Source organism: Cetorhinus maximus, chromosome 19 (assembly GCF_964194155.1).
Source record: "Cetorhinus maximus chromosome 19, sCetMax3.hap1.1, whole genome shotgun sequence".
NCBI lineage: Eukaryota > Metazoa > Chordata > Chondrichthyes > Lamniformes > Cetorhinidae > Cetorhinus > Cetorhinus maximus.
The window spans coordinates 75026239-75041555 of NC_135897.1; the positions used below are offsets into that span (position 1 = coordinate 75026239).

Genomic DNA, 15317 nt, shown 5'->3' on the forward strand with positions numbered 1-15317 from the left:
TTGTGGTACAAATTCACCTGAAAGTGGACAGATCTTGCACGTGTGGATGTTTTTTTTTTAACCTGGTCAGACAGGGCTGAGGTACTGAATAAATGAGGGCGGCTAATTTTTCTGAACACTGTTTAGCGTTAGGATTCTCTTTATACCTTATGGTAATTTTTTTTTTTAAACGTACGTAGATTTTTTTTTTGTTTTAGCAGATATATTCCCTGGGTCCGAGTCGGGGACGGGGGACTGGGAGTGTGAGCCGACCAAGCCAGGGCCCAGGCTGTAATAATTCAGGCCCAGGCCCAGGCCCCACTCGCTCAGCCTGCCGCCAGGGGCACTTCGGGAAACCCCGTCAGCGAGGAGCGCTCTCAACATCTTCGTTCCTCCCCGTCCCGTCCCGTCCCCCCTCCTTCTCCCTCTAACCATATTCATCCGCCGCGAAAAAATAGGGCGAGCAGCATTTCTGAACGGAGCGCGGCCGCGCTTGACGGGACGCCGGTGCGATCGGGGACAGTCGGTATGTTGGCGGGTCAGGCGGCCACGCTCTGCGCGGGGGGGGCGGGAGCCGTTGAACCGCTTTGCGGGCGTGTTTGAACGGGCACCGGAAGTGGCCGTGCGGCGAGGGTATAAATAGGCGCGACCCGGAGCCTGCGCTTCCTTTCAGTGAGGCGGTGTCAGTGGCGGCGGCGGCCGGTGAAAATGTCGTGTGGCTCTGCGGATTACAGGTTAGCGGCTGGAGGGCTCTTATCATCTTTCACACACAAACACCCCCACCACCTCACTCCCGCACAAAATAAATAATCCCCCCAATAAAATAAATAACCCCAGTAATAGAGATGGAGAGGGGAGGGGGCGGGGATGAGCCGCGGTGTTTGTTGCATAGGGGGGATAGGGGGAGGGGAGATTCAGCCGGAGCCGCCGCCGAAATGGCGCCCGTATGGAAGCGGCCTTGTGCTACCCCCCGGCTTCTCATCTGATTGGGGTGGGTGAGGTTGACGGGACCCCCCCTCTCCGGGTGTTTGATGTTCATTGTCTCCCCCCCGGGTAGATGATATTGACTGTCTCTCCCCCCCGCCCGGGGTGGGTGATATTGACGCCCACCGGGTGGGTGATGTTGACGCTCCCCCTCCCCCCCGGGTGGGTGATATTGACGCCCCCCCTCCCCCCGGGTGGGTGATATTGACGCCCCCCTCCCCCTCGGGTGGGTGATATTGACGCCCCCCCTCCCCCCGGGTCGGTGATATTGACGCCCCCCCTCCCCCCCGGGTCGGTGATATTGACGCCCCCCCTCCCCCCGGGTCGGTGATATTGACGCCCCCCTCCCCCCCGGGTCGGTGATATTGACGCCCCCCCTCCCCCCCGGGTCGGTGATATTGACGCCCCCCTCCCCCCCGGGTCGGTGATATTGACGCCCCCCCTCCCCCCCGGGTCGGTGATATTGACGCCCCCCCTCCCCCGGGTCGGTGATATTGACTCCCCCCGGGTAGGTGATGTTGACGGCCCCCCCCTTCCCCCGGGTGGGTGATGTTGACCGCCCCCCTCCCCCCGGGTGGAGCTCTGACTCCGGTAAGAAAGCGGCTTCAGGCGGCTGCCGCACGAGGTGGAGCGGGTGCGGACACGTGGAGATGGGAGGGGTCGGGGCCTGTACCAGTGCTCGTGTCGCTCCTGCCTGGGGCTGGGTTCAATATCAAACCTTCTGAAATTCATTTTTCAACAAGATGTTTAACTTGCGGCATTTGGCTTCAGCGATCCGTGACCCCGTTTCTTCACCCAAACAGGTCGCCTGTCTTTATCTCATTTTTAAGGAGCCCAAGTTGAGAAGGATTTTCTTGCTCCTCCACTCCAGTTCTGGCCAGGGGAAGGGCAAAGCGCTTTGTTTTGTTTTGTTTGGCAACTTAGAACACCTCCCTGCAGTTAAATGAGGGAATCAACTTGATTAATGAAGGGAAAAATAAAAATACCTGGAAAAACTCAGCAGGTCTGGCAGCATTTGCGGAAAGGAGAACAGTTAACGTTTCGAGTTCGCATGAAACGTTAACTGTGCTCCTATCCGCAGATGCTGCCAGACCTGCTGAGTTTTTCCAGGTATTTTTATTTTCGTTTTGGATTTCCAGCATCCGCAGTTTTTTGCTTTTGTTTCATTAATGAAGGGGTTGGTTTGGGGAGAGCCATTAAAGTGGTGACAGATTTGGAAGTGCACACCACTTAATTTAGAAATCGTCATTTTGATTTTTTGCAGCTCTAAAGAACATGGCCCAGATGGAATGGACCCAGATGGTGTTATTGAAGTGAGTATAGTATTCAACATTGTGCTTTCTTAAAGAGATTTTCTTGTTGCCTGAGTTAACTTAAAATGGTTTCTCTTTATTGCCCCCACAGAGTAACTGGAATGAAATTGTTGATAACTTTGATGACATGAACCTGAAGGAGACCCTTCTTAGAGGAATTTATGCATATGGATTTGAAAAACCTTCTGCCATTCAGCAGAGGGCAATTATGCCATGTATTAAAGGTGAATATTAAATACTACTATTATTCAAGTGGTTTGGCATTGTTTGTGGTAGCTAAGACTGCCTTTTGATAAAATCTTGTTACATGGCTTGGTACATCAGATCTTACCTCAATCTAAACCTAGAGTGAAATGATGTTTTACCATCTTTCGGGACTGATATGCAATGCTGAGAAACTTCTTTACTGATCACTCATAGAACTTTGTCAGCCATAAAACTATCTTTCGGGGTGAGGGGCCTGACTGAGGAATATATCTATTTCTTCATGATCTTGGCCCTTGTCTGCCCCTGGGCTTCCGATGTTGGCTTTGAACATTATTGCATTAGATGTACACAATTGGTTGACATTTAGGATTGTCAATTGATAGAAGCTTGTAGGGATTGACTCCTAAGTGTATTGCTTAAATTGAACAGAATTTAATATTTCAAATGCCTTTTTTTGTTCAAAGGTAACTTCTGATTTCTCATTAATTCAGGTTTTGATGTCATTGCCCAAGCCCAGTCTGGAACTGGCAAAACAGCCACATTTGCAATCTCAATCCTGCAACAGCTAGAGCTGGATATGAAAGAATCACAGGCCTTGGTGCTGGCTCCTACCAGAGAACTGGCACAGCAGGTACAAGGTGGTCTATTCAGTGAGGCTTATGGTCTGAATGTCACCTTAATAGTGCAAGGTCCACTATGTGTATTCTGGTGTTATTGGATAGGACTTTATGTAGGTACAACTGCCACTTGAATCTGCACTGTACTCCTTTTCACTGCCCTTTATTTAAAGTTTTGGTGCCCAAAACTGAATGAAGTACACCAGATGCAGTTTCACCAACCTCCTTGAAATATAAGTCAGCTTTCCATTAGCTTTTTTGACTTAATGTACCTATGCACTAATGTTTAGTGACTTGTGTACATAGTACCTTTAGCTCCTTTTGATCAGTTTGTCACCATGAAGTTTCTGACTCTTGCTTGTCCAAAGTGGAGAACTTCTCTCTTCCCATATTGAATTTCCATCTAGCCCCCTCAGTTGGTCTGTTTTTTAACTTTGTTTCCATCTAAACAAATTCCTCTGCCTCTTAATTTGATGTCAATCTGCAAACTAGGCTATACAACTCTTCCTTCAACCAAGTCATCATATTGAATAGCATATACAGATCACAAGGGAACACTCCTTGTCATATCACGCAATGTGTTCCCTCACCTACACTTTACACCTTTCAACCAATGATCAGTCTGTCACAAGGTTGTCTCCTGCACTTTCATTGCTAATCTGTGTGCAACCTTCTGACAGTCCATGTCAGCATTATCCATTGGTTCCTCATCCACCATATCTAACATAGTGCTTCACTTCAGTGCAAAATGTGACTATAAAACTTGACTATTTGCTTACACAAAGCTCAATACTGGCTACTCAAATGATTCCTCATCCATCTGGATATCGAAAAGCAATAGATCAGAGTACTTTCTAAATAGTGAAAAGCCAGAAACAGTAGCAGTCCAAGGAGACTTTGAGGCTTCAGTACATAGATAATTAAAATGTCATGCACCGATACAGAAAATAATTCAAAAGATACTTTGTATCTAGAAAACTAAAAATCAGGGAGAAATTATGCTGCAGCTGTACAAAGCCACACCGTTGAAGATGATATGTTGGCTTTAGAGGAGCTCAGTTTAGATTTACTAGAATGATACTTGGCCTCCAAGGCTAAATTACAGGGAGAAATTTGCATTGCATGGAATTTAGATGATAATGGGAAAGGTCAGAATCTAAGGGAAACTGATAGGGCAGATAAGAATTATTTTTGATGCTCAGGGAGCCTAGAACTAGGGGGCTAAAAATAGCCTAAAAATTAGAACCAGATCTTTCGGGAGTGAGATTAAGAAGCACTTCTACAGGCAAAGGCTGATAGAAGTTAGGAATTCTGTTCTGCAAATGACAGTTAACATAAGGTCAGCTCATTTAAATGAGATTTTTTTTTGTTACCGCTGGAATGAAGAAATGAGCATAGGAAGTTGGGACACACATTGACCATGATGTTGAATGCTGGAGCAGGCTTAGGTAGCCCCTACTCCTGTTCCTGTCTATGTAAATCTCAAGCAGAAGAAACAGTGCCTTTTCCTCTACTTTGTTTTTAAATGGGTGCAATTCCAGTGCAAAATGTGGACAAGGATTGAGCTGAAGATTCTGCAGTCCCCTAGTTGGAAATTTGTGGTAGTGATTGCTCTCTGCTTAATCCTAATCTACAGTGTGCATCTTTTTTTCTCACCACTTGCATCACTGGAGAAGAGAGTGGCACCAAATGATAAGCTTAAGGGCCTTCAGACAGGTTTCTTAAATAAAAATGGGGGGTGGTTGACTTTAAAGAATTCTCTTTACTTCTCTCTCCCAAAAACAGTGCAGGATTCCTGACAGTTTCTAATTTTGTGGGTTTATTCTTGGGCTATTGATGGCCTCTGGATAATGGCAAGCTAAAATTGAATAAGTATCAAATAATTATATCAAGAATAAATATTTTCACTTCAGATTCCAATATTGTACCTTGCATATTTATTCAAAGGAGTGTTTCAGTAGGTAAATGTTAAATGCTCAGTGTTTAACTACAGCATCAAATCAACAAATAGTTTTTGTACCGTCAAGTATATTTTAATGACAGGGTTAAGTGAATCTATACCCTTTTTTAGATCCAGAAGGTAATCCTGGCCCTTGGGGATTACATGGGTGCCACTTGCCATGCCTGCATTGGTGGCACCAATGTACGAAGTGAGATGCAGAAGCTGAACGCAGAAGCTCCCAACATTGTTGTAGGAACTCCAGGGAGAGTGTTCGACATGTTGAACAGGGGATATATATGTGAGTACTGATCTCAAATCCCAAGTCCTCAAATTTTTCAGAGTGGAATGATGCTTTTTCCATCTTTCGGGACTGACCTGAAATGGAGACAAACTTCTGAACTGATCACTCTGTTTTATAGTTGGGTATGCACGTATTTTAACTAATTAAAAAAACAGACTTGGAATTGGGTCTAAGGTTAGTCAGAAACTGCGATTTAGAATTCAGGTTACTAGAGTCCCTTGGGTCAAAACATTGTAACCAATGTCTGGTGAAAGGTGCCAGTGAGCAGCTCTCGCCCTGGGCTCTGTCTCTGTGTGTTTGCCATTTACTGTTTGAATGAAAAACTTGCCATTGATTGCTCTGGAAGTTTATGTGAATGTGTACCAGGTTTTTGGAAGCTACTCCACAGAATAGTGCTTTAACTTAGTTTAAATGATTTTTACAGCTTCTAGGTGGATCAAGATGTTTGTTTTAGATGAAGCTGATGAAATGTTGAGTCGTGGATTCAAAGATCAAATCTATGAGATTTTTCAGAAGCTGAGCACAAACATTCAGGTATGCTGGTCTGTTTTCCAACAGGAGGTAACCTGAGTAAGAAATCGCTTCCAGTAGATAGTACATGGGCAGCAGTGAAATGTCCGAATTCATGATGTTACCAACTTACCTTCTTCTTAAGCACTCTGCTAAAATTACAAAATTCAGGTACCCCTGCCTTTTGTAATAATGCTAGTAGAGTACACCGAGGAAGAAGAAAAAATGCACAGCATTGCAAATGAGTCCAGGGTGGACCTCTTTCTTAATGTCCAGTGTCCTTTGTCTCAAGATTCTGTGCTACAGTTTTTAATGGATGACTGGTTGATCCTGTGTTGCACATTGAGATTCGGGGTGAAATGAAATAATCTGTGGATGAACAAGGATTAGAGACTGGGAAATAATCGAACGGGGGCATGCAACGTTTTGGTTGGTATTTAACATTGTGCTCTATCTTTACTTTTGTATACTTTTGCTTTGATTATATAGAAATGTGGACAGTAATTTGAGGGATACAATAGCTGGAACAAAAGTTCATTATAAACTGAATAATTGGGATATTGAGCTACCTTCCAAGAGTAATTACAGAACTAACAAATGTACATAAATATATCTAATGAAAAATGCTGAAATTTGTGCAGAGACAAGATTTCTAATGAGGGGGATTGGTGCGAAGGGCATACTGGAAAGAACTTTAAATAAAGTGGTTTAAATAATAATTTTCTTTCTTTAGGTGGTTTTGTTGTCTGCTACCATGCCCAGCGATGTCTTGGAGGTCACCAAAAAGTTCATGCGTGATCCAATCCGTATCCTTGTGAAAAAAGAGGAGCTCACCCTTGAGGGTATCAAGCAATTTTACATCAATGTGGAGAGAGAGGTGCATTGAACAAAGTTTAAAATCCCCTCTTCAGGATAGAATTAAAAATTAAATGGCAGTTATTGGAGGCTTGATTCAAATTTAGGATTTTATCCTGACAGGAATGGAAGTTGGACACGCTGTGTGACCTGTACGAAACTCTAACAATAACACAAGCTGTGATTTTCCTTAACACGAGGAGGAAGGTTGATTGGCTAACTGAGAAAATGCACGCAAGGGACTTCACTGTCTCTGCATTGGTAAGGTTTCTGCAGTTTTATCTTCTGTCTTTGAAGGTATTGATTCTCATCTGTAGTATAGTTCCACTGTTCTTGTATCTTGCCGAAGTTTTTTCAATTAAGTTGAACATTATCTGGTTGTTGCAACTTTCTGCATAAATCAGAAATCATAAACCTGGGGCCCTCTTGGTATCCATGACCACTCCTGTTCTATTGAGGCAAGAGCTTTAACTGTAAAAATTGATATTGCAGAAGAACTAGTTGGAGGCACTTTAATTAGAGTAAGTGGTTTATTTGTTTAGTTGCAGCTTTTTCGCAAGATTCTTTTCCACTCATTTTGGTTAATTAATCCAAGCAATGGTCAGTTATTGCCAGTCAGATTAGACTAGAATAATAATTGCTTTTGACAATTTGATATAATGTCTGTAAACGCAGTAACTTTCTATGACTGTCAATTGCAGCATGGCGATATGGACCAGAAAGAACGTGACGTGATTATGAGGGAATTCCGCTCGGGATCTAGCCGTGTACTTATCACTACTGACTTGCTGGTATGTAAATTGACATGCGCAAGGTTTGGCTGCTAAAAATTGCATTTACTTTATTTTGAGGTCCTTGCACCCAGTTGCTGATGCCAGAAAATTGTAATGACAGGTTCCTCCTTGGCTCAGGGAGGCGTTCTTTTTTTGCTCAAGGCAGAGGAAGGAAGACCATAAGCTGCTCTAGAGCAACCGAGATCTTGATGTAAAATGTGTTTCTGTAGTAATTTTGTACAAACCAATTTTATAAGCTAATTTGAATATTCTCTTAAAGGCTCGTGGCATTGATGTGCAGCAGGTGTCTCTAGTTATTAACTATGACTTGCCTACAAATCGTGAGAACTATATTCACAGGTTAGTATTTTTCAAATTCATCTAAACAAAAGAACTTGAGTAGTTCATTAAGTGTGGCTTAGTCCGTATTGCATTATGCAATGCTTGATTTTGGACAGGGAATACAGAGTAAGGAAACAACAGAAATACAGCTTCATATTGGAATTTGAGAAATCCTTTTTCTTCACCCATTGTACCAGGATATTACCTTGTACTTTATCTTTCAATAGTTTGAGGGTGTAACTACTTTTATTCTTTAAACAGAATTGGACGTGGGGGTCGCTTTGGAAGGAAAGGTGTTGCTATTAACTTTGTTACTGAAGAGGATAAAAGGATTCTTCGTGATATTGAGACATTCTACAATACAACTGTGGAAGAGATGCCTATGAATGTGGCTGACCTGATTTAATGATGGCATGAGAATTTGCATTTGCAGCTGCTGAATTATCAGACTACATGGTGCGTTGTGCTGCTTCACGAGTTGTTGAATCTCTTCTCCCATGTGCAAACAGGATCAGAAATCCAGCATTGTGATAAGTGACTTGAGGAACGCCATCCTTTTGCAGTGTTGACTGCTGGGGTGGGAAGTTTAAGTCATGGGGTGTTTAAATGTATATGCCCTTCAGTGTTTTGAACGTTCTGTAGTAGCATTTCTGTTCGATATTCTTTATCACTTAATAGTTTACTTATGGACTAAAAAATTCAAGTGCTGTGTTAAATCAGCCAATTATGTCAAACTGGCATATCTACAACTATTTTAAAATGAAGCTTGCCAATCAACTGGTAAAATGTATGTGCACTTTTTTCTAGAGTAATCTAACTACATGTATTTGTATTTAATAAAAAGTTTTTGAGTTGTGCAAAGATCTACTTGTGCTATGATCTGCACAGTGTTGGCTTCCTAGTAGATGGTTGCTAAAAAATACTTTGTGTACAAATGTGAGAAATTTGGCATTAGTTTTGAAGGAAACCAGATGTTGTAACTGCATTCCTGTATTGTATCTTTATTTTTGTAACTGTAGTTCTTTTTTGTTTATTGTACATGGGCTGTTCTAATTTATGCAACCTGTCGCTATCTGTCTTCCTATTCTAAATATTTATTTTTGTTTTCTCTAGAAAACAACCTACTAGGAGATTGTACAGACTCTGCTCAGTAGTAAAATATAGATCTTTCAACTCTCAAACGATGTTGATCTAAGATGCTTCTGGAGAGAGTTAATGTATGAGGAAAAACTACCTGTAAATTTGCAATGGTGGTGCATGTTTGTATGATCTGAGCAATATAAAATGCAGCAAGCCTAAGCAAATGTATTACAGGCTCATTCCTGTGGTGCTTTCAAACAAGAAACACTATTATCAGAGGTTTACACTCAATAAACCTACTTTTAAATGGGGTTTCTATAAAATCCGTAGCTTTATATAACTTGGCCATTAATCGGTAAGGTTTAAGCCATGCATGCACAGGAGTGGTTCAATATGCAATGCTGGCCAGTTAGAAATTGCAGTATTCCAGCCCCTGTGAGGCTAACATTCACATTGAAGGGCAAAAAGTTCTATAAAACATTATGTAGGTTTAGAGAAGTAATTTGATTTATGTATAATTTCTGCATTTTCCTTTTTTGTATGGCTTCCAGATAATCAGTGCCCCGGCTGACTTGAACCTACATTGAAGTCTTTACAACAGTAATGTTTTGCACCTATTAAATTCTGCTGAATTGCAATTTGTAAGGTGGAATTTGAGAAGTTAGCATGTAAAGCTATTAAAGTTAATTTGAACTTGAAATGTTGACCTCCTTTGTTAGGAGGAACAAAAACTACAAGATGGTTGTTTCAATCTGTCATTCCTCTTGAAGAGTGTAACTAATTTCCAACTTCCTTACTAGTACTGAGGGAACACAATAATTTAGACAGCATAAAGATTGTGGGCAGTTACTTAGATTTCTCTTCGGGTATATAAAGATTATAACAACTGCAGTATTTTCTTCAGTTTAAAAATATGGGTAAAGTAGTAACTATTTTGCTCTTTAAATACTTAACAATATTCTGCATTAGTATCAGAAATGTGAAAGAACTGACCCACAGCATATAGATTTTCTTGTGTGTGGTCTTGAGGCCAATTGTTTACATTAGTTTGCAGAGAGGGTAGTGAATGCATGGAGCCAGTCTTAATCGTAGAAAATCTGAGTTGGTTAAACACTTGTCTGAACATTTGATTGATGTATCTTGTGGGGTGTGATGCTTCCTGAGATGATCCTGCTGTTTGGGTGGTAGGCTGACAGTATATAGCAATCATTGCTGTGTAGTTCATGTCACTATTATTGCACTCATTGGTGGAGGTGGGGGAGAGAAGGGCTTTCCATCTTCCAAGTGCTCCTGCTTTATTCTTCAATCATAGTGCTTGGTCTGCTATTCTGTTTAATCATTCCTTCTAGTAGCTACCTTTAGTTTCCTCATAACCACAATATTGCAGTCTAACACTGCACTAACATTCTACAAATAGAATTTTAAAATCTTTATAGGTGATTATTAGTAGCCTATCTTTGGCTTACTTTCTGGTGTGCTCAAATCAAAAAGCTTTGCTTCCATTGTAGTTAAGTAGCTGATGTCTAAATTGTGGGAATCTCAAGTAAAGAATGGATATTCAGCTTTTCCAATGAATGTAATTGCCCATGTGCTATTTCACTATATTAAAAGACCTATTTCATTCTAGTAGACCACAGGACTAAAAGAAGGAACGTTTTCTACTTACTATACAATAGGAATGTTATGCAATACATTACCTTGAATTTTGACACCAGATTATTTAAAGCCAAACCTTGCAGTTGGGGAGGGTGGATCCTAACTGAAATTACTTGACATCAATTGGATTCTTAGTCATTAAAAATGGGGTGTAACAGTAATTGTACTTGACTAAGTTTGAAGTTCATCTAACAAATTGATGACTTCTACTTCCCACTGCATACACCCACTTGTGCATTACTGGCCATTGCAGAGGGCTTGCTAGGCTAGTTCAGAGTTAAATGCATCGTTGAGGCTCTGGAAGCAAAGGCTGGAGCTGATAAGGACAGCTGGAAAGGACATTCGTGAATTAATGAGTTTTTAACTGAGAATGGTAGTTTAATATTCACCATCACTTTTTACTTGCAGATTTACATTGCTGTCATGAGATTTAAACTCAATCAGGTTTTTCTGGATTACTATTCCAGTAACAGCCCTCTACTGTGTTTACGGTTCTTAAATGTGCTATTAAACAAATTCACTCCCTTGGTTTTTGGTTCAAAAATTGTTTTGTGAATCTCTCAGTGTAGAAGACACGCTTCGGCCCATCAAGTATACACCGACACATGAGGAAACACCTGACCTACCAACCTAATCCCATTTACCAGCACTTAGCCCATAGCCTTGAATGTTATGATGTGCCAAGTGCTCATCCAGATGGTACTTAAAGGATGTGAGGCGACCCGCCTCCACCATCCTCCCAGGCACCCTCTGAGTAAAAGTTTTTCCTCACATCTCCCCTAAACCACCTGCTCCTCACCTTGAACTTGTGTCCCCTCATGGCTGACCCTTCAAGTGAGGGGAACAGCTGCTCCCTATCGAACCTGTCTATGCCCCTCATAATTTTGTACACCTCAATCAGGTCGCCCCCTCAGTCTTCTCTGCTCCAATGAAAACAACCCAAGTTTATCCAACCTCTCCTCATACCTTAAATGTTTCATCCCAGGCAACATCCTGGTGAATATCCTCTGCATCCCCTCCAGTGCAATCACATCCTTCCTATAATGTGGCGACCAGAACTGTACACACTCCTCCAGCTGTGGCCTCACCAAGGTTCTATACAACTCCAACATGACCTCCCTACTTTTGTAATCTATGCCTTGATTAATAAGGGCATATGCCTTTTTCACCACCCCATTAACATTCCAAAGTGTATCACCTCACACTTTTCAGGGTTAAAGTCCATCTGCCACTTATCTGCCCATTTGACCTATATCTTCCTGTAGCCCAAGACACTAAACCACCCGGCCAATCTTTGTCATCCACAAACTTACTAATGCTACCCCCCACATAGTCATCTATGTCGTTTATATAAATGACAATAGGGGACCCAGCACAGATCCCTGTGGTATGACACTGGTTTCCAGTCACTAAAGCATCCTTCTGTCATCACCCTCTGTCTCCTACAACTAAGCCAATTTTGAATCCACCTTATCAAATTACCCTGTATCACATGTGCATTTGCCTTCTTTATAAGTCTCCCATGTGGGACTTTGTCAAAGGCTTTGCTGAAATCCATATAAACTACATCAACTGCACTACCCTCATCTATACACCTGGTCACCTCAAAAAATTTAATCAAATTTGTTAGGCATGACCTCCCTCTGACAAAGCCATGCTGACTATCCCTGATCAAACCTTGCCTCTCCCAAGTGGAGATAGATTCTCTCCTTCAGAATTTTCTCCAATAGTTTCCCTACCACTGACGTGAGACTCACTGGTCTGTAGTTCCCTGGCTTATCTGTACAACCCTTCATAAACAGCGGAACCACGTCAGCTGTTCTCCAGTCCTCTGGCACCTCCCCTGTGGCCAGAGAGGAATTAAAAATTTGGGTCAGAGCTCCTGCGATCTCCTCCCTTGCCTCCCTCAGCAATCTGGGACATACATCATCTGGACCTGGAGATCTGTTCACTTTTAAGCCTGCCAACACCTCCAATACCTTGTCACTCTCTATATCGATTTGCTCAAGAACCTTGCAGTCTCTCATCCTGAGTTCCATACCTTCATCCTCATCCTCATTCTCTTGGGTGAAGACGGATGTGAAGTATTCACTCATCACTCTACCAATGTCCTCTGGCTCCATCCATAGATTGCCCCCTTGGTCCTTACTCTTTCCCTGGTTATCCTCTTCCCATTGATACACTTATAGGTTATCTTGGGATTTTCCCTACTTTTACCTGCCAGAGCTTTTTCATATCCCCTCTTCGCTCTCCTAATTGCTTTCTTAAGCTCCACCCTGCACTTTCTGTACTCTACTAATGCCTCTGCTGATGCTCCCCTTGTACCTGCTAAAAGCCTCTCTTTTCCTTCTCATCGTATCCTGAATATCTCTGGTCATCCATGGTTCTCTGGGCTTGTTACTCCTTCCTATCACCCTAGAGGGAACATGTTGACCCTGTACCCTCCCCATTTCCTTTTTGAACACCCCCCACTGCTCTTCTGCAGATTTCCCCACAAGTAGCTGTTCCCAGTCTACCTTGGCCAGATCCTGCCTTATTTTACTAAAATCCACTCTTCCCCAATCCAAAACATTTTTTTGCAACTTGTCTGTTTCTTTGTCCATAACAAGCTTAAATTGTACCATGTTGTGGTCGCTATCACTAAAATGCTCCCTCACCACCACCTCAGCCACCTGTCCGGTTTCATTCCCCAGAATTAGGTCCAGGACTGCGCCGTCCCTTCTTGGACCCTCTACATATTGACCTAAAAATTTCTCCTGTACACAATTCAAGAAATCCGCTCCATCCAAACCCTTAACACTATGACTATCCCAATAATGTTGGGAAAGTTGAAATCACCTAATATAATTACCCTATTGTTAGTTTTTAAACGCCTCCACGAATCGTGCAGATATTTGCTCCTCCATTTCCTGCTGACTATCAGGGTGTCTATAATAAACACTTAACAATCTGGCTGCCCCTTTTTTATTCCTAAGCTCTACCCACAAAACTTCATTCAATGCCCCCTCCAAGATATCATCTCTCCTTTCTGCAGTAACTGACTCCTTAACTAATAATGCAACGCCTCCTCCTTTGTCCCCTCCCCTGTCTCGCCTGAAGATTCTATATCCCGGAATGTTGAGCTGCCAATCCTGCCCCTCCCTCAAACACGTCTCAGTAATGGCTACTATATCACAATTCCATGTGTCAAACCTTACCCTTAACTCAACCGTTTTACCTGCAATACTCCTGGCATTAAAGTAGAGGTCATCCAGTCTTGCCTTATTCCTTTGAAACTTAATGCAGCTGTACTCCCTCTGACTTGATTGTTTTACTGTATTATGATGTGTACCTATTCTGCTAACATTCTCTGTCCCCTCCCCCCGCCAAATTAGTTTAAACTCCTCCCAACAGCACTAGCAAACCCGCCTGCAACGATGTTAGTCCTGCTCTGGTTTAGATGTAGACTGTCCCACTTGTACAGGTCCTTTCCCCAGAAACGGTTCCAGTGATCCAGGAATCTAAAACCTTCCCTCCTGCACCAACTCTTAAGCCACATATTCATCTGCGCCATTCTCCTATTTCTCTGCTCGCTAGCATGTGGCACTGGGAGTAATCCAGAGATTACAACCCGAGAGGTCCTGCTTTTCAGTCTACTGCCTAACGCCCTGATTTCTTGATGCAAGACCTCATCCCTCTTTCCTCCTATGTCATTGGTACCAACATGTACCATGACCTCTGCCTTATTACCCTCCCCCTTCAGGATGCCTGTTCAGTGACATCCCGGACCCTGGCACCAGGGAGGCAACACACCATCCTGGAGTCACGTTGACGGCCACAGTAGCACCTATCTATTCCCCTGACTATAGAATCCCTTATTACTATTGCTCTTCCTCCTCTCCTGCACAGACAGGCTGCTTGTGGTGCCAGAAGCTTGGCTCTGTCTGCAGTCCCTGGAGGAACCATCGGCCTCCAAAATGGAATACAGATTTGCGAGCGGGACCCCAGGGGACTCCTGAATTACCTGCCTGTTTCTCTTGGACTGCCTGGTGGTCACCCATTCCTTTCCTTCAAGTCCCTTCATCTGCCGTGTGACCACCTCGGTAAACGTGCCATCCACAATGCTCTCAGACTCACGGATGCTCCACAGTGTCCCCAGCCGCCGTTCCAGCTCTGAAACCCAAGCTTCCAGGAGTTGCAGCTGGATACACTTCCTGCACACATTCCCGGCTTCCCACATGGAGCACACCACGGCTTTGAGCTCTCCTGCCATGACTTATCCCTTTAAATTAAACTTTTAAATCAATTACTGTAATGCCCTTCTTTCCTGATCCTCATTACTACAGAATATACAAACTATAAACCACAAAAAAGACCTTAAACTATAATCGATAGAAGTAGAAAATACTTACCTGATCTTACCCACTACTTACCAGTCATTTCTCTCCCCTGTAGCCTCTACTGCTGAAGCAGGGCAAGTCCACTCTGAAGATTTAAGAAGTTAGATAGCAAAGTAAAAAAGCAAAGAGCACCTCTTCCCCTCTGCACCGAATTCCCACTGTGCACCAAATTGCCAATACCCACACTCACTCTGGCTGTGTGTCACTCAGTAGGAGGTCTCTCCCCTGCTCGTGTGAAGCTCACCTCTTCACCCAAACTGTTGGTTACCTGCTGTCATTTAGCAAATGACACTTCCTTAGATGTTTTATTTGTACAAGAGCTTTTCCTGCACTTTGCAATTGATTAATATTTTTTAAATTCAGGATGCCACAGGTGAGG

At 42.9% G+C, this 15317-nt stretch overlaps 1 protein-coding gene and 3 non-coding genes across 5 annotated transcripts; all 4 read left to right on the forward strand.

Annotated features, from left to right (window-relative positions):
* The first annotated feature begins 201 nt into the window (after positions 1-201).
* Positions 202-11083, forward strand: LOC144693929 (eukaryotic initiation factor 4A-II). 2 transcript variants are annotated; one of them, XR_013579624.1, is made up of 12 exons: positions 202-713; positions 2228-2276; positions 2368-2500; positions 2975-3114; positions 5172-5340; positions 5768-5877; positions 6587-6730; positions 6832-6969; positions 7410-7499; positions 7762-7841; positions 8085-8279; positions 8937-9640. XR_013579624.1 is itself a non-coding variant. In XM_078564158.1 (11 exons), the coding sequence occupies exons 1-11, from the start codon at positions 688-690 to the stop codon at positions 8227-8229; spliced, it is 1224 nt and encodes a 407-aa protein (XP_078420284.1). In that variant the 5' UTR covers positions 202-687; the 3' UTR covers positions 8230-11083. The 2 variants fall into 2 exon arrangements, 1 of the variants encoding a protein (XP_078420284.1); XM_078564158.1 differs by having other exon boundaries at positions 8085-11083.
* LOC144694345 (small nucleolar RNA SNORD2) lies at positions 2623-2692 on the forward strand. Its single transcript, XR_013579728.1, has one exon. It is a non-coding gene; the product is annotated as a small nucleolar RNA SNORD2 (small nucleolar RNA).
* Positions 5381-5451, forward strand: LOC144694346 (small nucleolar RNA SNORD2). Its single transcript, XR_013579729.1, has one exon. It is a non-coding gene; the product is annotated as a small nucleolar RNA SNORD2 (small nucleolar RNA).
* On the forward strand, positions 5985-6161 carry LOC144694343 (small nucleolar RNA SNORA81). The gene has a single exon (XR_013579726.1). It is a non-coding gene; the product is annotated as a small nucleolar RNA SNORA81 (small nucleolar RNA).
* Positions 11084-15317: the final 4234 nt, after the last annotated feature.

Excerpts from the sequence above, each read along its gene's own strand:
- LOC144693929 (XM_078564158.1), top strand. The coding sequence starts at position 688 with ATGTCGTGTGGCTCTGCGGATTACAG. Across the intron at positions 714-2,227 it reads TGTGGCTCTGCGGATTACAG|CTCTAAAGAACATGGCCCAG; the intron begins GTTAGCGGCTGG and ends GATTTTTTGCAG. Across the intron at positions 6,731-6,831 it reads ACATCAATGTGGAGAGAGAG|GAATGGAAGTTGGACACGCT; the intron begins GTGCATTGAACA and ends TTATCCTGACAG.